At 38.4% G+C, this 26,153-nt stretch overlaps 1 protein-coding gene and 1 pseudogene across 14 annotated transcripts in view; one reads left to right on the top strand and one right to left on the bottom strand.

The window, feature by feature from the left end:
• The window catches only part of ANKS1B (ankyrin repeat and sterile alpha motif domain containing 1B), a 995,298-nt gene that overhangs the window by 141,978 nt on the left and 827,167 nt on the right, over nt 1-26,153 (top strand). For all 14 annotated transcript variants that reach the window (XM_073213673.1, XM_073213674.1, XM_073213669.1 and 11 more), the window contains exon 2: nt 16,073-16,153. In XM_073213673.1, the coding sequence (XP_073069774.1) occupies nt 16,073-16,153 (81 nt within the window). The remainder of the gene's footprint in view (nt 1-16,072; nt 16,154-26,153) is intronic.
• On the bottom strand, nt 10,705-14,931 carry LOC140843697 (glyceraldehyde-3-phosphate dehydrogenase-like; annotated as a pseudogene).

Raw genomic sequence — 26,153 nt, 5'->3', positions numbered from 1 at the left:
GCATTGATAGTGAGATCAGTTACCCCCAAGGTATTGGCTTGGAGGAAGGGGAAACTCTTCCCTGAACTCTCTGAGCAGCCCTATGGTGAAGATGGATGAAAAGGGGTTTGTAGGTATTTGTGATGAAGTCTGAGCAGATTGATTATCTTTTCTCTGAGTTAAGCTTTTTTATTTTAGGCAATCGTTTTATAAATGTCCCGATACTTTACATTAAAAGCAAGAATTCTTTTGGAGCAGAATTAGGGTTTTAGATTAGTGGTCAGTTGTTGAAGGTGGAGGTTCATGATTTGTGCAGGCTTCTTTTTAATAATCTTTTGGATAGTCTGGGCTAGCTGACTAGTCAGATTAACCAGACCAGGAGTTTGTATAATTTGCCAATTTTCTGGGTATGTTTTGTGAGCAAGGACAGCTCTTCACTAAAGATTGTATAGGTGGCGTGGTTGATGGCCAAAAGGCCAGAACTCTCAGCAAAAAATGTTTCTAAGAGGTTATAATAGTCAAGGACAGTTTCATCAGGTTTCTGAATGCTCAGTTGAATCTTTTAATAATTATGGATTTCAGAAATGCTTTGGCAATGATCTCATAAAGTCTTTTACCTAATTTAAGGGCATCTGTTCTATCAGTATCTTTTCCTTTGGAGAAATCCTTCAGTGGGTTTTACCAGTGAGCTAACTACATCCAGTTTTTAGCCTGACTTTCTCCCACGAGCATGATAATTAATTGATAAAGGTCAGAAAATCTGGGCTTACAAGTTTGAATGACAATATTGAATTCTCTGCAAATTTATGAGGGTCTTCAATGGCTCTAAGGAACTCCTTAGCAATGGCCCATATTTCAGCTTTAGACCCAGGAGTAAAAGAGGTTTTGGGCCACCCTGACTTCCCCAGGTTTCATTTTAAATGGTACTCTAAGGTTTAAGGGATCAAGGTGAGTCTCAGGTTCTGTGAGATCTAGGTGGTAAAGGATAGAAGCAGGATAGAAGGAAGTTCAGCTTAAGAAGGAAATAGAGAAAGAAGAGAGGGAGAAAGCAGTAGTAGGAGCTGAGGGTGGGGTGGTGGGGGCATGACAGCGTCAGGGGCACCAGCAGGGCTGTGAGTGAAGGGAGAGAGAAAGGGACATTTTAGTCAATATCTCAAATTTTGAAAGTCTCTTAGGTATGAACTGACTTCCAAAAGTTTTGAATTAACAGTCTAAAGGGAAGCAACCTTTCTAGAATTTCTTTTTGAGGCCTCTAAGTACCAATTAAAATATATTTCCCATTCAGGTTATATAGTTTTATACCCTTTTTTCTAATTGTGCATGCAAATAGACTACTTTGGTATTTCAGGATTTCCGCAACTTGGCAGTGGAGTTTTAAGTCATCCCAGGTGATGTGGGTGCATTTACAGGATGATGGACCACATTCTTTGAACATAAATCCAGATGTAGACCCTGAAGGGGGCTGATCATAAGAAAGTACCTTGGAAGAATTACTTTCCATAATTGGGTACTCATCAGAATGGAGATAAGAACTAGAAACACAAATCTTTAACTTAAAAGCCAGTGAAGACAGAATCCTGCTCTCAGAAATGAGTATGTACAGAGGGTCAACAGAAAACACCCAGATAAAGACCTAAACCTAAACCAAGGAGGGAGGTTTGGGATGAGGGGGAGCAACCATCGGAACCCGAGGCTGCTTGAGAAAACTATAGAGAATGATTACCAGGCACCTTGTGCAGATCCACCATGTCACCTCAATCACAGGTCACTTGCTCTGGATCCCATTTCTCTGATATCATTTAATGTCAAATAAGGAATTCAAAGCTGTAAGAGAATAAAAGGTTTTATTTGGGGTCTTATGGGATTGTAATCAGAGAGATAAAGATTTTGGTAGCAAACCAAGTTATGCTCCAAATTGCTAACAGAGTTTAAGGTTTTTAAAAGCAACAAAGTTTTATAAATTTGCATAATTCTGTTAAGTTGTTTTGGATGTTTTGTGATTGGAGTCAGAAGAGAAGTTTGTACTTTACTCAGTTTCTGATTACTTGTTAGGTCCAGAGTCAAGCAAGTGTCCGTGTAAGTCCATAACAAATGGTGGTCTCAGGAATGTAGTTTGGTAGTAAGCTATCTGGCTCTTTTCTGAGATATGAGACTGCCAATGTGTGCAGACCCCATTTCCTTAGTGGCCTTTTAGCTCCATTTTAGCTGTTTCCCTTAGCAATACTGACTCCATTTTTATTTCAGTTTGTTGCATTTCACATGTTCAATTACAGTGATGGACTGTGCATGGTAACATTTCTCAGAATTTGATGAAGTAGACAAGGTAGGATTATAGATGGTATGCATTAGGCAATTAATAAGCTTGAAAAATATACATCTCACCTTTAAAAAACAGAGCATACATTTTTCATTGCTCAGAGAACTTGAAGTTGAATAATTATGCTCTGGGTAAAATGTAAAACTAGAAATTTATCATTAAGAGACAATCTAAGGACACATTTAAAAACGAGTACTAATTTTCAGGGTAAAAAGGAACTCAAACCTGAATTACAGATTGTATATGTAACAATAAAAGGGAAATATGACTTGTCAAAAGCTAAGTGATGTGGACAAAATCATACATAGTAGAAATGTCATAGCCTGTAGTATTTTTACTTTTAAATAAGAAAGAATAAATAAGAGGATAAATAAATAAGAAAGAATAAATAAATAAGATAAAGAAAGAAAGAAATGAGTTAAGCATTCAATTCAAAGAGCTAGAAAAAGGAATATAATATAATGAATTGCTGGATGATTGAATCCTTATAGGTAAGAACAGAAAATAATAAATTAGAAAGTAAACAAATATGTTTGATAAAAATAAAGCTAACTGAAACTTTGTGACAATAAAATAGACCCACCTTGCAAACCAAGAAAAGAAAAATAATGAAGAACATTAGGAATGAAAATGGTGATAGAACTGCAAATACAAAAGAAAAATAAATAAATAAATGTGTGTAATTTTCATTCAATAAGTTGGAAAACCTAAATGGTTTCCTAGAAAAGTGTAAGTTACAGAATTGATGCAAGGTGAAGCTTAGTCTATTAATAGATCAGTAACTGTGGAAGACATTGGAAATTTTAAGGATTTACTCCACAAAAGTACTGGTCCTAGATAATTTTGCATGTTTGTTCTTTCAAATATTCCAGTAACAGAAAATTTCTATATTAGTTGATTTATTCTGGAGATTAGATTAAGGCAGAAAACTATTCAGTTTATGTAACTAACTCTGATACCAAAACTGAAGTAAGAATCAAGAAAACTGAAGACCAATTTTACTTATGAATATGGATGTAAAATCCTAAACTACAAATAGCAATCCAGGATCATTTTTAAAAATATACACCATAGGTAAAATGATTTACTTCCTGGAGTTAAAGATGGGTCCCATCAGGAGTTAAATATATTAAATGTATTAAAAGGGAAACATATTGAATACTACTCAGCCATAAGAAGAGGGCAGATCCTACCATTTGCAGCAACATGGATGGAGCTGGAGGGTATTATGCTCAGTGAAATAAGCCAAGCGGAGGAAGAGAAATACCAAATGATTTCACTCATCTGTGGAGAATAAGAACAAAGGAAAAACTGAAGGAACAAAACAGCAGCGGAATCACAGAACCCAAGAATGGACTAACAGCAGTTCCTGTGTGGTGACCTCCAATGAGTTCTACACAATGGTATAAAGGGCATATCAAAGTGTGGGCAAAGGGTCTGTTTGTGTTTATACAGAGGATCAAAGCCTAATTTGGCTACCCAGAAAATGAACTAAGATACGATATGAAGAAGAACTTCCAACATCAGCACTCTCTGGAAGAGTCATACCAGAAGATGATCATCAAAAAACCTCAACAAAGATCCAGGCGATGCTGCAGTTGTAGCTGCATTCATCCCACCAGTTCCTGGACTTGCCATTGGAATGAAGAAGGAGATATCTGAGCTGGCCTGTACATACAGTAAAACAACAAATTTGACTGGATCTATACTGTTGGAACTCAACCAAGAATTAGGAGAAGTGCAAGTTGTAGCGCTCCAAAATCTCACAACTACAGACTATCTATGGTTAAAAGAACATATGGGATGTGAACAGTTCCCAGGAATGGGTTGTTTTAATTTGTCTGATTTCTCTCAGACTGTTCAGGTACAGTTGGACAATATCCATTATATCATAGACAAATTTTCACAAATGCCTAGGGTGCCTGACTGGTTTTCTTGGCTTCACTGGAGATGGCTGGTAATTATAGATCTGCTTTGGTTATGTAACTGTATTCCTATTATGTTAATGTGTGTGTGCAATTTAATTAGTCATTTAAAACCTGAAAAAAAAAAAAGGAAACATATATGATCATCCTAAATAAATTTAACAAACCATAAGAGCGTGTGGACCACTCTTCCTACAGAAATATTGATGATTACTATGTATCTGGCACTGTGCTCGTACTTTACATGGACTATCTAATGTAATCTTTGTGACAACCTTATGAAGAAGCTATTACTGTATGTTCATTTTATAGATGAGGAAACTAAGGCCCAGAGTGGTTATGTAATCTTCCAAAGGGCATGCATTTAGAGATGGTGCTGGCATTTGAACTGAGGCATTTTGAATTCTGAATCTTTCATCTATTATGTTATTCTGCCTCTTTCTGTTCATTACTGAAAGAATAAAAAGCTGCCTTAATGAGGTGAAAAGTTATCCTTGAAAAGCCCACAGTAAACATCATACTAAAAGTGAAACCCTACTAGGCATGTGATTAAATTCATCAAGACAAGAATTATCCCCTCATCAGCTGATTAGCAATTTAATTCCATCGGCAACCTTAATTCCCCCTTTGCCATGCAGCATAACATATTCACAGATTCCAGGGATTAGTATGTGGATGTCTTTGGGATGCCATTATTCTGACTACCACAGTGCCCTTGGAAATACTAGCACCCAAGAAGAGAATATGAAGATAAGAAGAACAATTGCCACCAAAATCAGTGTTAGAATAACAATGAGAGATAAATTTGCCTTGTCGGTTTATGTTTCAGGAATTATATTCAGGTGCAGAAGAAAACAAGATGAGGTCTAGGAGGAGTCTGTTTTACCTCTTAGCACTAGAGCAGAGTTGAAACTGGGTTGAAATAGATGCTGTAGTTTTCCTGTCATGTTTTCATAACTCTGTCTTTCTCTGCATGGTCACAAATGTCTTCTCATATTCCAAAGTGCCATCTTGTGGCAAGAACTATATATAGTAGAAAGATCCTAAGTTGTGTGATTATAATTCATGCAGTTATTTCTGTTCACAGCCAGTTCTGGTTTGCTGTGTGAATACATGTTATTGAGAGTTGCGTCAAGCAATTCAAGGTGTGTATTATTCATTGGAAAATGTTTGGTTAGTATAATTTTGGCTATGGTGCTCCTTAATGTGCTCACTTATGTAAAACTGCATTTATAGTCTCTAAGGTGACTATATATCACATCTGTTACATATTTTTGCTCAAAAAGTAAGAAATTGCTAAATTTTCTGTGACTTACTCAAACGGGAGTTTATTTACTACGAGGCCAGTGTTTTCAGTTTTTTTTAGAAAGCTTTTAAAATTATCAGAGATAATCTTAAATCTTTGTTTTTTTCCTGGAAATAATTATATAGGACCTGCTCTGTGGTGTGCAGTAGAGTAGCCATGATCTCCATGAGGCGATCAAGCACTTGAAAAATGACTAGTCCTAAGTGTAAAGTAAACACTGATTTTGAAAACAGTACAAAAAGGAATGTAAAAATACCTCAATAGTTTTTATATTGATGATGTATTGAAATGATGATATTCTGGATATACTAGGTTAAATAAAACATATTAAAACTAATTTCCCTTTTTAATGTGGCTACTACAAACAGTTCAGATTTACAGATATTGCTTACCTTGTTCTAGACCCGCTTGACCCATGAGACACTTCAAGCCCATGATAATAGAATCATGTCATTTTTTTTTACAGATTATAGAGATACAAACTTACGGTCCTCAAGAGCATGTGCATGTTTGTTCAGTTCATCCAAAAATGGAAGCAAACTATTAAGATATAAGTTAAAAAGAAAGGGGACTTTGTTTTCTGTTGCTTGAAACTAAGTATCTGATGTGTCAGAAGATCATTGCTCTGTAATCTGACCCTGCCTGAGGCAGTCATTGCACATTTTGTATGAGTATTTCAGATCTAGAGCCCTGGAGTGATCTCAGTTATCAGAGCCAAGTGAGAATCAAGAAAAGCTGAAATAATCTTATGTTGCTCCTGATAGGTATTTCCCTACGTTGGTAAAGGGTATAACAATGATCCATTTGTCTATCCTGCTTGCCATCTGTACATGTGAATATTGGACCAAGAAACTCAGGTTTACAGTTCATTTAGTAATAACCTTCTTTAATATGTGAAAGCCCAGGATATAAAACATTCTGACTAACGAATGTCTTCATTATTTGAAAGTTCTGTGGAAAATCTATTTTGTTTATATTTGTTCTAAAGCATACCAAGCTGATTTATTATATTAGTACAAATAATGTAACAAAGGAAATGAAATGTTTGGTAACTGGGGATCTCAGATTGTCTCAGAGCATTCATTCTGGGCAAGAATTCTTACATGCAGAATTTAAAATATTGACAGGTAGGTAGAGGGGGATGGAATTGATTGTATATTAGACTTTGACCAAGGGTTTATAAATTGTCTTTTTTTGAATAAATATGTAATAATCATTTAAAACTTTTTCAAGGTATCTCCTAAAGGTACATAGAAACTCCTGCATTTTATAAAACAGCCTAGAGTTAATATAGGTCCTTTTTTAAATTTGAGGCAGTGCAAAGTTTGGAATAAAATAGAACATTACCTCAAAGTTTGAGCTTTTAACATCAAGGTTTATTTTTTAAATTAAATTTTAAGTTGGTAGGTTTGGGTCTGGTTTAGGTACAGTGTTGTGTGTGAATGTTCTATGGCTATATGCCTAGAGGCCTCTGTCAGTAGGTACAGGCAAATATATTTATGTATATGCTAAATTTCTATTCTAAGCCTACTGTTTAAAAAAAGATTCATCTTTATCTATTCTATTTAGGAAAGGAGAAATGCATTGGAGGTTTTTTGTTCATGATATTATAATTCATTTTTTTCCCTAATAATGGGGAGCTGAGATGGCATAGGTAATGAAATCTATAAACCCTGAAACTTATTTTAGTTATCAGTGTACTCCCCTACTCAATATTTATAAAGTCTAATAACATGCTGGAAATCTTACAAAAAACTTGAGTTAATTTACAGTATTTTCTCGTTTCTTTTCCATCTGTTGCTGAAGGTATTCTTGAGAAACATAGTGTCCTAGTCAGCTTTAACTGAAACTTGGCTTTTCCCAAATGACACCTGCCCTTGCAGTGGAGATACCTCATCAACCATGCATTTCCTTCACAGTGGAAACTGCAGTCATTCTTTTATTCTTATCATATGGATACTCTCTCCCATAGGTTTTATTTTAGACATATCTATTTGAATTGACTCCCTCTTCTCTTTGCATCAGTGTATCTGCATTAGTTGAAATTTCTTTGTTTCTTTCGTTAGCTATTAAAACAGACTACAAACCTGATCCCCTGCTGCTGGTTTGTTCACTCTGTTCCCCTTCCATCTGTCACAAGAGCTCTCGTTCTAAAATACTGACCTGATCTACCAGAAACAAGCTTAATATCTTTCTGATAACTCTCTGGTTCTAAGTTATTCACAGAATAAAGACTAATCTTCTTGACATGTTTTAAGGGTCTTCACAATATGGAGCAAACCTATCATTTCTCTTCTCGCATTGTCTCTTTGTTTTTCCTTGAAGAAATGCATGGTTAGTTTTGACAGTTTCAACAATTCAGAGGTGAATAATGTATTTTTTGCATGCATTCTTCTTTTTGTTAATGCAGATCTTCCTTATCTGTACCATGGGAATGATAGTATCTGTCTTACGGTTGTTGTATGGATATAAATGAGTTAATACATGTAAAACATTTAGGATATTGACACAATATTCTACAATCTGCTTTTTCCACTTACTATGTTTTGGTTAACTTTTAAGGTCAATACATATAGATCAAACTTTTTTATTTGAATAGTTGAATAATATTCTACAATGTAGGTGAATCTGTATTAGTATTTCCTCCTTTGATGGGCATTCATGGGCTTTTCCTTTTATACTCTTAAAATTGTGCAGTAAGTAGTCTTGTGTTTGTGGTCTTCATATTAACACATTTATTTCATAGGCATTTAGAGGAATTTGCAGAACAAAAAGTGAGACAAGAAGTAGTAATAGTATCTATATGCCACCAATTATAAACAATACTAAAAAAAATCTGATTGCAGTGCCAGAATAGAGAATCCAATGGATACGAGAGAATCCTTAGAAATGTATCAGCACTACATATAAGAAATTTGTGTAAGGTAAAGTTGGCATTTGAAAGAAGCAGGGAAAAAGAAATCATTCAATAAATGGTCCTGAAAAGATGTAGTTACTGAGGGGGAAAAATGTTCAATTCCCTACCTCACTGATTTAGCACCCCTGCCCTCAACTTTGCCTGTTATCTTCTAGTCCAGAGACCATGTATTTTATCCATTTCAGATAATAAATCTCCCATTGTGCTCTTCTAAGATTAGGAGGAAAATGGAGAATCTGACTTAGATTTTCAACCAATGTTGTTAAACATTTCAGTATTTCATTCCCTTTCTGAGTAGTATTCCATTGTATGGGTATCCCACAGTCTGTCCATTCACCTGGTAACGGACATTTGGGTTGTTTCAATTTTTGGGTTATTACAAATAAAGCTGCTATGTATTTATCAGTCTTTGTGTGGACATATGTTGTCGCTTCTCTTGACTAAATGCCTAGTGTGGAATGGTTGGATTGTATATTTAACTTTTTTAAGAAATGGCCAATTGTTTCCCAAAGTGGTCATGCAATTTTATGTGCCCACCACAGTGGGTGAGTTGTAGTTGATTTCTACCCTCAACACTGATACGTGAAGTCTTTTAAATCACGGCCATTCTAATAGATATGAGTAGAATCTCATGACTTCAATATGCATTTCTTTAAAGACAAATAATGTTGAGTGCCTTTTCATGTTCCTGCCATCTGTATATATTCTTCATTATGGTTTCTGTTCAAATATTTTGCCCACTTTTTTATTAGGTTGTTAATTTTTTTATTAGCACATTTTGAGGTTTCCTCATCTATTCTGGATTAAAGAATATGATAAGAAAATGTATTACGCAAATGTTTTCTTCCAGTCCATGTTCTCTCATTCTCTTTGAGTGTCTTTAAAGAGCAGAAATTCTTCACTTTTATGAAATCCAGTTTGTCAAATTTTCTTGTATAGGTCATGTTTTTGGTGTCATATCTAAGAAATTTTTGTATTTTTACATTTTCTTGTAGAAGTTTCTATGGTTTTAGGTTTTGTTTTTAGATCTAAGATTCATTTTTAAGTTAATTTTTGTATGTGGTGTTGTGAGGTGTGGATCGAGACTATTTTTATTTATTTTGACTTAAGGATATCCATTTGTTCCAGAACAATTTTTCATGCTATCCTTTCTTTGTAAGACCATTGTTTCTTTAAAGAATTGCCATTGCACCTTTGTCAAAAATCAATTGCTGCACATATATATATATATATATAGGTATAAATGGACTCTGTATTCCTCTGTTACACTGATTTATCTTTACTTTAATACCATGCTGTCTTATTTACTTTATCATAGTCTTAAACTCAGGAAGTACAAGTCCCCAAATTTGTTCTTATTTTTCAAAGTTGCTTTGGCTAGTCTAGGTCCTTTGTATTTAGATATAAATTTAAAAATTTTTTAAAATTTCAGTCAGTTTCTACAAAAACCTCTTATGAGATTTTGATTGAATTGCCTTGAATCTAAAGATTAATTTGTGAAATAACAATATTGAATCTTTTGATCCATGAACTTGATATTATCTCACCATTTGTTCAGGTCCTCTTTAATTTTCTCTCAGCAATATTTTTTAGTTTTCAAGAGTACAAGCCGGCCCATTTTCTTTCAAATGTATTCCTAAAAATCTCATATTTTTCATGCTATTGTGAATGGTGTTTTTAAAATACAAGTTTGATTTCTGATTGTTCTTTCTAGCTGTGTGCTGAGTTTGTCTTGCAACTTGCTAAACACTTTGCTTGTTCTTTTTTATTTCAGAGTAAGCTTTTCTTTTTTAAAACATTTTGTTTTGTAATAATTTTAGATTTACAGGCGTATTGCAAAGATAGGTCAGAGAGTTCTCTGCTTTTCACCTAGTTTCCCTAATTAGAGACATTTTTAGTTTTAGTAAGTTTTTTTTTTGGCCGATTCCACAGGATTTTCTACATACATCTTCAAATAAAGACAGGTTTTCTTCTTTCCTTACAATTTTGATGCTTTTTATTTCTTTCCTTGTCACTGCATTTCTAGCCACTACATTGGCTAGAATCTCTAGTATATATATATTTTGGCTAGGTGCAGTATACTTGTTGGTGGCATATGACAAGGCTGGGTTTCCTAAGTCCCCTGCTTCTGGAGTGAAAACTGTCAAGGACGGGAGGTTCTCAGTATACTACGGATTTGAGTTGGGGCAAGGACTCCCCAGCAGCTTAACACCTCTCTCTTTTTCTCATTTTCTCACTGGACTGTTGGTCCAGGGGGCTCTTACTGCTTAGAGGTGGTGTAAACCATAACATTTGCTGACCTGGTGCTTAACCAAATTCATTGCCATAGTAGAAAATAAGTTTGACAAAGTGGTCTTTGAGAGCAATGCCAGCTCCAGCATTCAAGGTGGAAGAGTAGGTGTTCCTGTTAAAGTAACAGGTGATAGATGCCCTGGTTCTCAGTGCAGTGCAGGATGCCTTTTAAGGGGCCTTCAAGTGCCTGCTTTGCCACCTTCTTGATGTCACCATATTTGGCAGCTTTCTTCAGGTAACAGGTCAGACCCATGACCATCACTTTGGGAGTAGGGACACAGAAGGCCATGTCAGTGTTCTTCCCATTCAGCTCAGGGACAACCTTGTCCACAGCATTGGTGGTATCAGTAGATGCAAGGGTGATATTCTGGGCAACCTGCAGTTTCCCAGAGAGGCCATGCATTGTAAGTCTTACAGGTGGCAGTGATGGCATGGACTGTGCCATTGAACTTGCCATGGGTAGAATCATACTGCAGTATGTAGCCCTGGTAGTGGAGATCAATGAAGGGGTCATTGATGGCAACAATATTCACTTTTCCAGAGTTAAAAGCAGCTCTGGTGACCAGTGCCCAATATGGACAAATCCTACTGTGACTTCCATCATCTCAGGGATGATGCATAGGAGGATGAAACTGTCAAAGAAGAGAGCCTGCAGTAAAATGATGAATAGAAATAGTGAGAACAGATATCCTTGCCTTGTTCTTGATCTTAAGGGAAGAGCATTCAGTCTTTCATCAAGCTGTAGTTTTTTTGTAGATGTCTTTTACCAGGCGGATGAAGTTTCCTTCTATTGCCAGGTCACTAAAAATTTTCATTAGGAATTACGATGTTGGATTTTGGCAAGTGTTATTTCTGTATTTGTTGAGATAATCATCTGATTTTTCTTTTTTAGTCTGTTAATATGGTAAATAATGAATATTAAACTTGCATTCCTCCAATAAACTACATTTCATCATGATGTAGTATTCTTATTATGTATTGTTGGATTACACTTGCTAAAATTTTGTTGAGAATTTTTGTATTTATGTTTGTGAGTGATAAATGGATCTATAGTTCTGTTTTGTTGTATATCTTTATTCTCATAGAATACTGTTTTCATAGAATGTTGGGTAGAATTTGTACCTCTTCAATATTTTGAAATGCTTTTTGTAGAATTGGTATTATTTTTTCTTAAGAGTTGGACAGAATTCTCCATTGAAGTATGGGCCTGGAGGTTTGGTATTTGTGTCATTCTGTTTTGTGGGGAATGTTTTTAACCACAAGTTCAAATTCAATTTCTTTAATAGATGTAAGGCTATTCAAGTGATCTATTTCTTTTTGACTGAATTTTGGTAGTTCCTGTTTTTTAAGAAACTTGTCAAATCTCATCTAAGTTTTCTAATTAGTATAAAGTTACTCATCTTCTTCTACTACCATTTAATGTCATTAGAATATAGTAATATTGTCTCTCTTCCTGATATTGGTAATTTGTATCTTCTGTTTTTATCCTGATTTATAGTTTGACTATAAACTTATCAATTTTACAGAGATTTTTTAAAGAGTAATTTTTAACAGTTTCATTGATTTTTCTCTATTGTTATCCTGTTTTCTGTTTTATTGTTTCTGCTCTGTTATTATTTTCCTTTCTTCTGATTACTTTGGGCTTAATATGTTCTTTTTCTGTTTCTTAAGGTAGAAGTTGAGGTCATCAGTTTGGGACCTTTCTTCTGACCTAATATTGTCATTTTAATGTTAGAAATTTTCCTTTAAATAAGGCTTTAGTTGCATCCCAACAGTTTTGATATGTTGTGTTTTCTTTCTCTCTCAGGTCAAAATACTTTTCAAATTCCTTGTTGATATTTTCTTTGACTTATATATTATTTAGTCCTAATATTTAGGGGTTTTCCACATACCTTTCTGTTAATGATTTTTAATTTAATTCTAATGGTGTCAGAGAATACATTTTGAATGATTTGAATCCTTTTTGATTTATTGAGATTTGTTTTATGACCCACGATATGGTATATTTTGGTAAATGTACTTTGTTCACTTGAATATGTATTCTGCTGTTTCTGGGTAGAGTATTCTCTAATATCAGTTAGGTCAAGTTGTTTGATTATATTACTCAAGCCTCAGATGCCCTTACTGATTATCTGTTTACTTAGCCTATCAGTTTTTGAGAGAGAGGTGTTGAAATCTCCAGGTGTAGTTGGATAGGTCTATTTCTCTTCGCATGAAATTTTTGTTCCATGTATTTTGAAGTTCTGTTACTGGATGCAAAAAACATTAGGATTGTTATATACTCAATAAATTCGCCTAGTTATCACTGTGAAATGACTTTCTCTGTCCCTTGCTCTGAATATTCTTCACTCTGAAATCTAGTTTATCTGATGTTAATATAGTCATTCAGCTTTCTTTTGATTAGTGCTAGTATGGTTTTTCTGTCCTTTTACTTTTTCACCTATACGTGTCTATCTTTTTAAAGCAGGTTTCTTAGAGTAGACATATAGTTGGTCTTACTTTTTTAAAACCAGTCTGACAATATTTCCTTTTTAACTAGAGTGATTAGACCATTTGTAGTTACCGTACTTACTGATGTGGTTATGTTTAAATGCCCACCTTGCTATTGTGCCATCTGTACTTTGTCCCCCGTTTCTGCTGTTTGTTTCTTTTGCCTCTTTTGGATTATTTTTTATGATTTCATAATAATTTATTTTAAATGAATACTTATATTTTAATACTCTGTTCACCTATGGCTTATTTATTCACCAAAAATAATCCCTTAGTTATTTTTATTTATATAATTTAGCATGCATTCATTTAAATAGCTGCTCATCGATTGTTTAGGGAAAGGAGTAGGTGAGTCTCGATCTGGATTTTAGAGGAATGGTAAGATATGTTTGGTTATAGAGAATCTCGTATAGGGTGGTAGAGGACATGATTAAAGGCATAGAGGTGGAAATTAAAAAAACAGGATTGGATGACCTTAGCAGGAGGAATAAAAGTACAAAAACTCTAAGAATATAATAGGAACTTAAAATGCTTCAAGGATTGATTTTTAAAAAATAGTCAAATCCTAATAATCTTAATGAAATTATAAAACACACATACCTTTTACCACTTTCCTGGTTTAACTGTCAGTGTTTTTTTATTCTCAGGAGGTAAGGTACCATTAAATAAAATAAACCATTGGATTGAAATGAAGTTGAGATCAAAATAAAGTTAAAACTTTAGAATTGAGCTATGTTTGAATACTAGTCTCAAGACCTCAATTACCAAAGAAATAATTTAATTTTTATCTCACTTGACCTCTTCACTTCTTTTTTGAACAGTTTCCTGTTTTAAATTATAGAATGTTTTCTCTTCATTTTATTTATACTCCTGAACAACTCTCACTGCCCTTCATATAACCTTTTCCCTCTTCTGGGCTGTTAAATATTGCTAATTATCCATGGTTCTATTGTCTGTCCTAATTTCTCTTATCTTCCTTTTTCTCACCAGGTACTTTAAGATAGGTTCATGAGAATTTCAGTGAGGGCTGAGAGGTTTTCAGATTTTGATGCTTTATACTTGGAGCTATCTATCCATCTCAGGTTTGAAATTTTTTTTTAACCAGAGATTGATAGTTTTTTAACTCTCAACCTTTGAGAGAAGGTTTCACATGCCCCCATGTACAAATTTTCCACTTGAGGTATTTGAGTCAAATGGCTTTCTTCTTAAGAGTCTAATGTCAAGCACTCCCATTATTTTACCTTCTATTTAATAACTTGTTCTAACAATTTTTGAACTATGGTCTAGAATATACATGCTGGTACCAGTAGTGCACTAAAAGAGCTTTATAGTTATTGATTCATTTGATCCTAACCACACTATAAGGTGGTACTTATTATTATCATCTCTGTTCTTATAGATAAGGAATTGAGGTTCAGAGAGGTTAATTACCTTACTCAGGGCTACTCTCAGCAAGTAATGGAGCCAGGTTTTGAATTCAGCCTAACTGTAGGGCTATGCTTCTAACGTGCATCATCATAGTCTTCTGGAGGGCTTTACATACAAGTAAGTATGTCAGATACCTAAAAATTCAGTGTCTCTAAACCTGAAGCCATTGTTTGCTCTCCATGTGCACTGTCCTGCCCCAAGAAGATTTGCTCCTCCATTTCACATCTTACTTAATGTTATTTTCCTTTCGGTCATCTAAGCCTGAACGCTGAGTCATTCTAGACTTCCACTTTCTCCTCCTGTCACCTGGTCCCTACGTCTTGTTGATTTGTCCTTTAGTTAACTGTTGACTAGGTATATTGTACTCATTTTCATTGTCCCACCTTGGTTTAAGTCTCTTAAGATACCTTATTTGGAATAGCTATTCATTCTCTTCTCTGAGATGCCTGTGTATTTTCTGGTATGTCAATTATCTTACTACTTTGAAGTTGTCTATTGTGTCTATCTTTTCCATCAGACTCTATTCTTATAAAGAAGGACCGTGAACTCTGATTTTGTACTCTCAGTGCCTACCTTAACATGTGACATACAATGACGTACAATTGATGTGCAATAAAAATTTTGTGAATACATGAATTTGCTTGTCGTTAGAGGTTAGTTTTGATGGCCTTAATGTTGTCATGAACATCAGATAAAGTCAATTTCTGTCTACCTTTTGGAAAAGTGTATTTCAATGTCTTATTTTTTGAAAAGCTAAAAATAGTTTCTATAGTTGTAATGATCGAATATACAACAGACTCTTTTATATAGTTACATGTTATCTCCAGAATATATTGTATAATAAAATAACAACTTTAAAAATATTAGAATCTTCTTGTGGTTTATAACAGTTGGTTATAACACCTTCAGTTAGGTTTCAAGTATGAAATACTTATTATATTTTCTTGGTAGCAATTGAACAGCAAGAAGAGTTCATATTCTTCTCATATGCAAAAATATCTTATAACTTATATAAATCACTGCCATCTCAGAATGTATATTAAAAGGGAGGAGGCAGGTGACATGAATCTTTATTCCTTGGTACAGAATATAGTAACTGAATGATAATTGCTTCCAATATTTAAGTAATGATATAAAGTAAGAGGGAATTTTTGGATCCAGATTTTAATACATGGCAATTGGCTTGCATTTGCTAATAATTTCTGAAGGTAGTAGTTTTATTTCCTAACAATTTCCCTGCATCAACTAAATGAAGTTACTTTTCCAAGAGGTATGAATGAAAGATGGCACTCATTTTCTACATGACTAAAATTTTCATATGCAACATTCTCCTGGCTGGAGGACTATCAGTCTTCGTTTTGTTATCCAAAGCACTATTTTGCTAAACTGTTAACTCTGTGCTTGTGCTTTATTTGCAGCATCTGGCGAGGCCCCAATGTGAACTGCACGGACAGCTCCGGTTACACTGCTTTACACCATGCAGCCTTAAATGGACATAAGTAAGTGCCATTTATTTGGACTGGAATCCTTGTGTATTTCATTACATGTGATGAAGTTAATTATGTGTGATGCTACCTCTCATGTTGCCATGAGTCTCCTGGGCTTGGATGAACTCGGAGAGTTAAGAGGTGGCAACACAGACAAGTTAAACTTGGTAGGAATGTTGCTGAGGATGATTATGTGCAGAGTGTAAACTGAGAGAATTGCTCTAAAATAGTCAAATATTGCACAGGGAGAATGAGAGAGAGAAGTGACAGGATATGTTAGTTACATGTAGCTTTGGGGAGGGAATGAGGTAAAACCACCTAACATTACCCTACCTTTTCTTGGTGTCTTCGGCTAACATGGGAGTATTCACTAGATTCTTCTTAGACTTGCATTTACTAGTGTAACAGATTCTTGCTATTATGATCATGGGCACTTACATGAACCACTTCAAAAATCCTTCAACTATAGCTAAAATGCTTTTTTTTTTGATCATCCATTTCTAAGGGTTTTACACTGGTTTAGCTTATGAAATTATGTTTCAAATGATGTGATAGTATTCAGCATAGAGAGTGAAAGAATGTGTAACCATAACCACCCTTCATTTCCAGTGTTTTAGCTGGGTAACCTAATGGTTTGGGGACAGAGTCAAAGGGTGAGGAGTCTTCTGAAGGACGCACATGTTGTCCTCCACCATCGGAAGTAGTGACCTTCTGTGTCTCCCTTCTGTTTTTCTTTTGCTCTAATGATATAAGTTAGTCTTCCCAGATGTGGATCATTTCATTGCTCTCTTGTTGTTTAGATGTGGTAATTACTGCATTAAAAATGCTAGTCACCTTTCTAAAAATAAACATTTCTTTTATCTATGAATTAAGACACAAGGGACTTGGTCATACTTGATCACATTTTAGGGCCTTAAAGTTCTCATACAAGAAACTTATCATGTTTGTCATTATTTATCATTATGACTTTTTTATCTTAAATCTTATTGCATAAATCTAATGTCATTAATGTTTGGATATTCAACCAAATTATATAAAATATCATAAATAATGTTTCATCACTTGGATTCCTAGTATTGGAATTCCCAAATTGTATTTCTTTTCATCCAGTTCCTACTTTATACCATCTTAGAACCTTTTATTTTTCTGGGTCTTTTTCAATATATTGCAGTCCTTCTATAGAGTAGAAAATGTATCCAGATCCATGAACCTTTTAAAGGGATTACTGTTTATTCTTTTTTGTAACTGGGTCATTGGGAATGAAGCCATATGAAATCAGCCCAAGGTATACAACAGTGATGGCTTCTGTGGCCACCTTATTTGTGGATGCAGGGGAGATTCCAGTCAGGAAGACAAGCTAGCAAATCCAGTGGACAGAAGATCTTGGGCCTGAGCATTTGAGCCACACTTCTTTCTCATTTTGTCTCCACTTGGCATTATAAGCACTTCTCAAAATAATGCTGACTGAAATTGGACTAGCATTCATATCCCTCCAATGCTCAGTGTTTAGTAAATGTTACTGATTTATCAAGGCCTATGAAGTTCCAGCATTGAGAGATGTTTTCTTGTGGCCCACTGAATAATTATTAGTTTCTATTGGCAATGCACATAGTGAAGATAATTTAAAAGAGTTGAAGAGAAATCATTAAGATCATCATAAAGAGGTGGTTTGACTAGATATCTTTTAAGATTTCTTTAATTGCAGATATTCTTTGAGACATGTAGCTCTGCTTTGCTTTTATCTGAAGAGTTCATTTATCTTTTTAATACTTCCTAGAAAGATTTTGCTCAGTGTCATTTCATAGACATTGGAAAAAAGCAGGAAAATTCTAATCCCATCTTCGCTAGTTATGTGACCTTGAGCCATTTAATTAACCTCTCTAGGCCTCAGTTCAATGTACTGAATACATAGGCTAGGTATTTTCATTGTTTCTTCCACATTTTATTATATACTATTTTGGTGTTTGGGGAAAGGGTGTTCCTGTCCGGTAACAAATTCCCATATGAATCCAGTGAATCTGCAGTAAGGCAAGGAGAATACTGTTTTTATTGCTCATCGCTTGCTTGAATTCACTAGCCAGGCCCAGCTCTGCCCGAGGCTCACACTCTCCCCAAGTCCTTTCTCCCCAGTCCCTTCTAGCAAAACCTGCTCCTTGCTATGTTTCTCTGCAGCCACAAGGTGCCCTCTACTTCTCACCCCTTGTGGGACGAGCTCCATGGGTGGTTCCTGGTGACTGGCAAATGCCAGACCAATTACATACCAGGAATGGAGGGGAGGAGAAAATGGCTCTATTCTCTCCACCCCTTACTAAGGCCAGGCAGGAGATTCTGGAAATCCTGCCCTTTACCTCACAACCCAAACTTCCAGAATTCTTACCTTTCAATCTATGCACCCTAAATCTTCCGCAGTGGCCCCTGTGCAAGAAAGCTGGAGAACTGTGACCAGACTAAAAATGTAAAATAACAACAGAAATTATGATATAGAGAGCAATAAAATCATGACAGTCTTCAGGCCTGAGGATCCAGCAGGGTTCAAAGTCCTACTCAGACTAAGTCCATAGCTCACCCATTCCATGGGAGGCCAGCAGCTGAACCAGCAGGGAACTCCAGGCACACTCAGCAAGCAGCAGCTATGGCTAGGGGGAATGCCCAATCCACAGGGACTGTAGAAAAGAATGACTTTAAAGGCAACAAGATACATGTTTTAATGACAATAGCATAGGCAAATCCAGGTAGGATACATGCAAGAGGGAGGTCCTGTGATAGGACAGTGGCAGGAATGGGGTCCTGTCCTGGTCTAGCATACCAGACCTTCATGCCTCTGCCTGTGGGAGTTATGAATGGGGCTATATAGAAGACTATGGGAGGGAAGGCCATAACGACAAAACAAAACTGCCCCGTAAGTTGCTCTTACCTTCCAGCCATTTTGTGTACAGTACTGTGATCTTCGGGGGCCACTCTATTGTTACTCCAGGAGCACACAGGAGGCCAGCTTCCAGGCCTTGTCCCCATGGTGTCAGAAGGGCCAGCCATCACTGGTTTATGTGTCAAATGTCCAGGCCCACATCCACTCAACAGAGTCCCCAGGGTTGAGTATGGTTGGAGCTGGCAGCAGAATGTTGTTCTGCTGGTCAAATACCAGCTTCAGTAATCCCTCAGTTTGCTTGTACAGTTGTATAGGAGAGACAGCAAGGTGTGTTAGCATATCCACAGGGCTCCATGCCCCCTTACAGGACTTCTCATACAAATGCTGTAGCACTGTCCATAAGCGGACTGACCAGCCCCATAGACTATTGGTGCCTGACTTCAGGCCATATCTCAACAAACCATTGTACCTCTCTATAATACTTGCCCCAGTAGCGTTACATGGTGCATGAAACTGCCACCTTATACCTAGTTGTTGCACCTATTCTTGTAACGTTTGTCCAGTAAAGTTGGTGCCTTGATTGCTGTCAATCACCTGTAGCCAGCTATAGGCTGCAAAGAGACCCTCTAGGCTACTTTTGGTTGTTTGCTGATCTGCATAACATACAGGAAAAACAACCAGCAGTTTTACAGCTGTGTCCACACAAATCATGGCATACCAGTATCCTTCTGATATGGGGAGAGACCCAATATAGTCTATCTGCCACCTGACAAGGGGTATCGGCCTCTTTACTATTCCCCCATGTTGCTGCAGGACTTGGTGTAAGTCCCTCTTAAAGCATACAAGGCACTCTTTCAGGCTCGGCTGACTTCTTCAGAGATCAACGCAAGCTCCACTGATGGGCTACAGCCCACATTGTCTTTTGCCCCACATGCAACAAATGCTGATGTAACCATTGGACTACATCAGAGGCAGGCTTTCTTCTGGCCAGCACACCTGGGCCAATGTGTCTGCTTCATCATTCCCTAGGAAAGTCAAAGGCAAATGGCCAGCCACATGATATGCAGTAACTGTTTTAGTCTGACCAGAGGCCCATAGGTCTCGCCACAACTCTTGCCCCCAGGGGCCAGTGACCAGCTATCCAGTTGGCATGGTATCATGTTGGTAGCCACAGGGTCAAATCCCAGTAGTCAGTCCGGCTGTCAGTGCAGACTATAGTGGAGGGTTCCTGGGTGATCATGAGCCCACTGCCTGCAACTCAGCCCATTGACTGCTCTTCCCCTCCCCATCCTCCTCCATATATCTCAGTCTTAGGTATAAAGCCACAACCCTCCACTTCAGGGACTGCCCATGACTGGAGCTGTCTGTTAATTAAGCATTTTCAGGTACTGGGGCTCTTCTCTCCCAGTAAAGACTCTCTGTTACTAAAGGCTCCAAGGCAAGTTCTCCCTGCTTTCCACCAGTGGATGTCATGGGCCATAGTAAACATTGGAGTTCTCTACTTAAGGGGCTAGTGGAGAGGGTGCTACACTGCTCTAAATATGTGCTCCGTTTGGCCAGTGTTGGCATCTGTGCCACACCACTCCATGGCCTTTGGGTCCAGTCTCGCACCCACCCCTCTATTGGATCGGTGGTTATTACCTTGGTCAGAGCTGTTCCAGTGATGGGCTCCATAGCCAGCAAGGCGTGGTACACAGCAGTCAGTTGCTTCTCTGTCAAGGTGTACTGGATCTCTGCTCCTTTCCATAGTTGTGGCCAGAATCCAATAGATTGGTAGGTCTATTTAAAATGCTGCCAGAGGCAGCACCCACAACCATCCTTGGTTATATGAACAACTAGCTCACAGGGCCTTGATGAGTCCATTAAACTCAAGGCCTGTATGGCCTGACAGCTTGCTTGTGGCCTTGACAGCTTACTACTTGTGGGCAGTAAAAGCAGCTGCACATGTTTCATCCCAGTCCCAGCTGATGCCCTTTCACAGCAACCAGTATAAGGGCCTTAGAATTTGTGCCAAGTGCAGGATAAACACTCTACAGTAGCCCAAAAGACCCAAAAACTCTTGTAATACTGCCACAGTTTTAGGGGTAGGGAAAGCCTAGACCTTGTCTGTGACTGCTTGTGGGATACTTTTAGTTTTACCTGAACAGCCAACCCCCAAGAACTTTACTGAGAAACCAGGTCCCTGAAACTTGGTGCTGTTCACAGCCCATCCTTTCTCCTGTAGATGTTTCTGCAGTCTAGGAACTTAACCTTCTAAATCTGAAAGAGAATCAGACTTGAGCATAATATCATCAATGTAGTGATACAACCTCACCATTTGTGGTTTCTTCCATGTGGCCAAGTCCTGGGCTACAAGTCTGTAACAAATGGTGTGACTGTGGAGGTATCCCTGTGGAAGGACAGTGAATGTTCACTGCTGGCCTTTCCACGTGAAGGCAAACTCTTCTTGACTTTCCTGTGCTACATCAATAGAGAAGAAAGCATTAGTAAAGTCCACAACATAGTGATATGTCCCTAGCTTATGACTGAAGGTGTTCATAAGGGCTGCTATAGAGGGGCAACAGCATGCAAAGAGTGTGTGACTTTATTCAATTGCCTGTAAACCATGGTCATATGCCAGGAGCCATCTGGCTTTCTCACTGGCCACACTAGGGAATTAAAAGGACTATGAGTGGGCTTTATGATGCCCACCTTCTTCAACTCCTATAGAGTTTCTCCAATTTCCTTGTGCCCCACCCCCAGGAAATTTATATTGCTTAGTATTTGTCACCCACCAAGTACAGGCAGAGAGAGCTACAGGTGGGTGCTTAGCGTGTCCCCTCAGACCTTCCTTTACTGTACCCCCCCCTTGTGCCCCCCCCCAGGCAATTTATATTGCTTAGTATTTGTCACCCACCAAGTACAGGCAGAGAGAGCTACAGGTGGGTGCTTAGCATGTCCCCTCAGAACTTCCTTTACTGTACATACCCTCAGTCTGATCTCATCTGCAGTGGTCTGTAACCACAGGCCCTACAGGATATCCACCACCAAAATATATTCAGGGTTGGGAGAAATATATATGTTATACTCTTTTGGGGGTAAACATCCTATTCCCAATGGGATTTGGGCTTTCTCCACTCTAATTGCCTTACCCCCATAGCCATCTATCACAGCAGGAGTCCCAGGAAATCACTCAGGGTTCCCATAAATCAGAGAACGTTCAGCTCCTGTGTCCACCAGTGCCAGACACATTATACATTCATGGGGGACCAATGAATTGTGAATTCTACTTGTGGGCCCTGGTCCCCACCACATCCCAGAAGGTGGGGACCTTGACCCCTCACAAGTCAAACAGCAATACCCAATTGCCTTCTTGTTGGGGCACGGGACCATGCAGGGTCTACGTCCTCTCCCCCAGGAAGTCCTGCAGGCACACAGGCTGAACATTGGGCTTTGCCTCTGGCTTCCATGTCTTGGACCCCAGTGGCTGGAACTGCTGCTCTGGCTTTAATTGATGTCACAGCTCTAGTAAGATCCTATTGGGCTGCCCATCAAGTTTTTCTTTCACTGTTTCTGCCTTTATCAAATAAACTCACATCTGGGTCCTTGAGATGTTCACGGGGCCCTATGAACTTCTTTCAGTAGTAGAACACATTTTCTGTACTCCTATTGTTTCACCCTATTCTAGATCTGCTGTAGTATGAGTAACCTCACTTATTGGTTGTCCTACATGGGGGCAAGAACAGTCACGAGGGAACCCAAAGAGGAATGGGGGAGCTGTATGGAGCACCAGGTTTCTCATCCCCATGGTGAATAACTCCTCAACAGGGCCCTGGGGGCCCATATTATAGATGATACTTTTCAGGCTCAACACCTGTAACACCTGCTGGAGCTCTGCATATGTTTGCAAGCTAGCGGGGAAATATGGTAGATCACCCTGATTAGGCCAGACTGCCCTGATGGCTGCTGTCAGCCAATCCAGAAGCACATGATTCCCTGGGTTGTGATGGGCATTTTGCAACCTCTGCCAGAGAGAGGGGTAAGTTGTCAGGGAAGCCAGTTTATCCATTTCTGGCCCAGACAAAATAATGCCCTCTACTCCTAAGTCCCAAGGATGCAAATACCACATGGGCAGAGGCTCCAAGGGCTTCTGCCAAAACTGGATGCTCAAGTCCACCTGCTTGGCTTGGGTACAGGGGCAGAGCATGGAGTGCTCCCCAACCTGGGGAGGGGGCTGCTCCTCTCCCTGAGGAGCCCACGGTTGTTGCATCTTAATTTTCTTAACTACAACTCAGTAGGCTTTCGATTGTGAGGAGCTGGTGTCTCAGGCAGTGGCCGCAGTAGCAGTTCTGCCCTCAGCCCCACCCCCTCATCCTCCCCTGGCTTTTCCTCCTCTGATGTCTCCTCTGTCATATCTGGAGCTGAAGGCACCACCTCTTCCTTCACCTTCCCGATGGCCTCTTGCAGCTCACATTTTTCTGCTGCCCCCTCCACACCATTAGCATGTCTCACAGCAGCACGACCTTGGTTTTCAATAGCTTTCGTTCCCTTTCCAGAGCGTCCCACAGCTCATCTCCCTGTCCTGTTAATTGATGCTGAAGTGTGTCTCTCTCCTTGATAACCCTTTCCAATGCTGTGAGAAGCAACCACCCCATATTTTCTGTGGCCCCATGGCTACTCAGTTCCCCTATGGAGTCCTATATTTTGTGGAGGGCCAACTCCAATTCCTTGTGTCCCCACCCTTCCCCAATTTTGGGGAGGGGTACACTCCTCTAGGAGGCACCTTACCCAAGGCCAGATCCCCACTGGTATATCTCTGTGTGAATCTCCATCCACAGCAGGATCCCTGGGTGAATTTTCTCCATCCACATGGGGGTCCCTAGGTGAATCCTCAGCACTCATAGCAGAGTCTCCGGGGGTAGGGGTGTGGGGGCATCCAAGGGTGTTTCCCCACCATCTACAGGGGTGGCCTGCTGAAACATTGCACCCATAAGGACAGTTACCAGGTTCACCTGATCTTGCTGACTACAAGTGTAACTTTAGGTGGAAGGGAGTTCTGCTCTCAGTAACAAATTCCTCTATAAATTCAGTGAAACTGAAATAAGGCAAGGAAAATACCATTTTTATTGCTCACCACTTGCTCGAATTTGCTAGCTGGGCCCAGCTCTGTCCATCACCCCTGACCATGTCTCACACTCTCCTCAAGTTCTTTCTCCCTGGTTCCCACTAGCAAAACCTGCTCACTCTGTTTCTCTGCAACCACCCTGCACTCTCTACTTCCCACCCCTAATGGGAGGAACTCTGTGGGCGTGTCCTTGGTGACTGGCAGACATTAGTCCAATTACATACCAGGAATGGAGGGGAGGAGAGAATGGCCATTTTCTTTCCAGCCCTTGCCCCAGATCCACTGGAGTATTCAGGAAGCTGCAGCTTAAATACCCATCAATATGTAAATGGACTAAAGCCAGGTGGAAGATTCTGGAAATCTTGCCATTACCCCACAGTATTATTTGTGAATTAATTTGATGTACTATGATCCTGCATTTCTGAAGTTTGAATTTTCATCTATAGTGAAAGATTTTTTTATTTCAATGTATTAAATTACCCATGGACTTTTAAAATTAGAGATCATGTTTTCTACTGTGTCCCCTGCACTTTGCTCATTTTATAGGTGGAGAAAGAAGGCCATTCTGGATAAGTGACTGAGTGGCCACTTATAGTTGGGGCTGTGTCTAGAGTCTGTAGTTCCAATTGAATGCTTTGCCGATATGCTACATTATCTCCACGTTGTGGCTATTTGCACATTAGCTTCCTAAAGTCTTGCTGGCTTTTCTGTCACATTTTGTATTTCTGGGCTGCCTTGTAGTGTGTTCATTTGGAATGCTGATTTTAATATTGATTTAAAAAAAGATACATGAAGGGGAAACAAATGTCATGGACTATACCTCAGCCAGAGAAGAACATTTTTTCCTTTGTCTTTCCTATTCTCACTTAGCATAGGTAATGACCAGTTATTATGTTTTATTCTTCCCAGGCAAACCTTAGCAGTCAGCACAGAAACATTATTTCCAGTTTGGTGCTATCATTGTAGCCATCAGCTCTAGACCGTTTCCATAAACATTATGATATCTAGACGTAGAAGTAATGTTATAGGGTCCTGCAGTTTATTCTTTTGATTTGAACACAGGCTTTCTTTTTACCTCCAACATATAATCTAAAGCCTTCATACTACAAATTAAGCCTGCTTCCTCTTATTGTATATGTTTATTGGGAGCTCTTGCTTATCAACACTGGTTAATCCACAAATGCAGCAGCATTTTATACCTGGAATACATTATTTCGTAATGAACAATTCATCTCCACTTAGTCAAATCAGGACACTGTAGAAAATGTACTCTCTTGGTGATTTCTTGGGTCATTTGTAATTGCAGTTTAGACAATTACTACCTTCAAATGATGGATAAAATCATGGTCAGTGAACAAAACCCACTAGCAATGATTATAAATAATTTTAATAGATAGGTTAGAGAACTATTTCTTTTTTTTTTAATGTGGAGGTTTCATTGTTTTTCTCATGTATTTATATTTCCACTAGAGATTTGATGCTCTTGACTCTCTTCTGAATAGCAGTTAGCTGGCCAGCTGGCCTGGCGTCCTTCCTCCTGCCTTCCTCGCTTTCACTCACTCCTTCCCTCCCTCCCTCTGTCCTTTCCTTTCTTCTTTTCCCCTTTCCCTCCCTTTCTCTTTTCTTCTTTCCTTTCTTTCTCTCTTTTCATCCTTTCCTTTTAAATAATAATCTTATTGTTCCCTATAAGGTTTTACCAAACCTGTGTTAAAAAATAGAATTCAACAAAGTACATTTGAAATCTAATTGACTTTATTAACTCGAGAATCATGCAGCATCCCCTCTGGCAGCAGAGAGATGCTCTGAGGAGTCTTGCAAAAAGGAAGGTCTTCCTAGGAAGCAGGGTGGGCAAGGAGGAATCAGCAAAGAAGAGAAGGGATTATTACAGGCAAGGTCACCTTCCCTGTAGGGAGAAGAGCAGGGGGTCTTATCATGCAGAGGACTTCATCTTCTTGGGGGAAGGAGAGGGCGCTTGTGACCGATGACCTCACTGGTGCTGGTCAGAAAATTCCTGACCTGTTCAAACTGTATTTATGGGGGAG

This window comes from Manis javanica, chromosome 10, assembly GCF_040802235.1.
Source record: "Manis javanica isolate MJ-LG chromosome 10, MJ_LKY, whole genome shotgun sequence".
NCBI classification, from domain to species: domain Eukaryota; kingdom Metazoa; phylum Chordata; class Mammalia; order Pholidota; family Manidae; genus Manis; species Manis javanica.
This window is presented reverse-complemented; position numbering and strand designations above follow the sequence as displayed.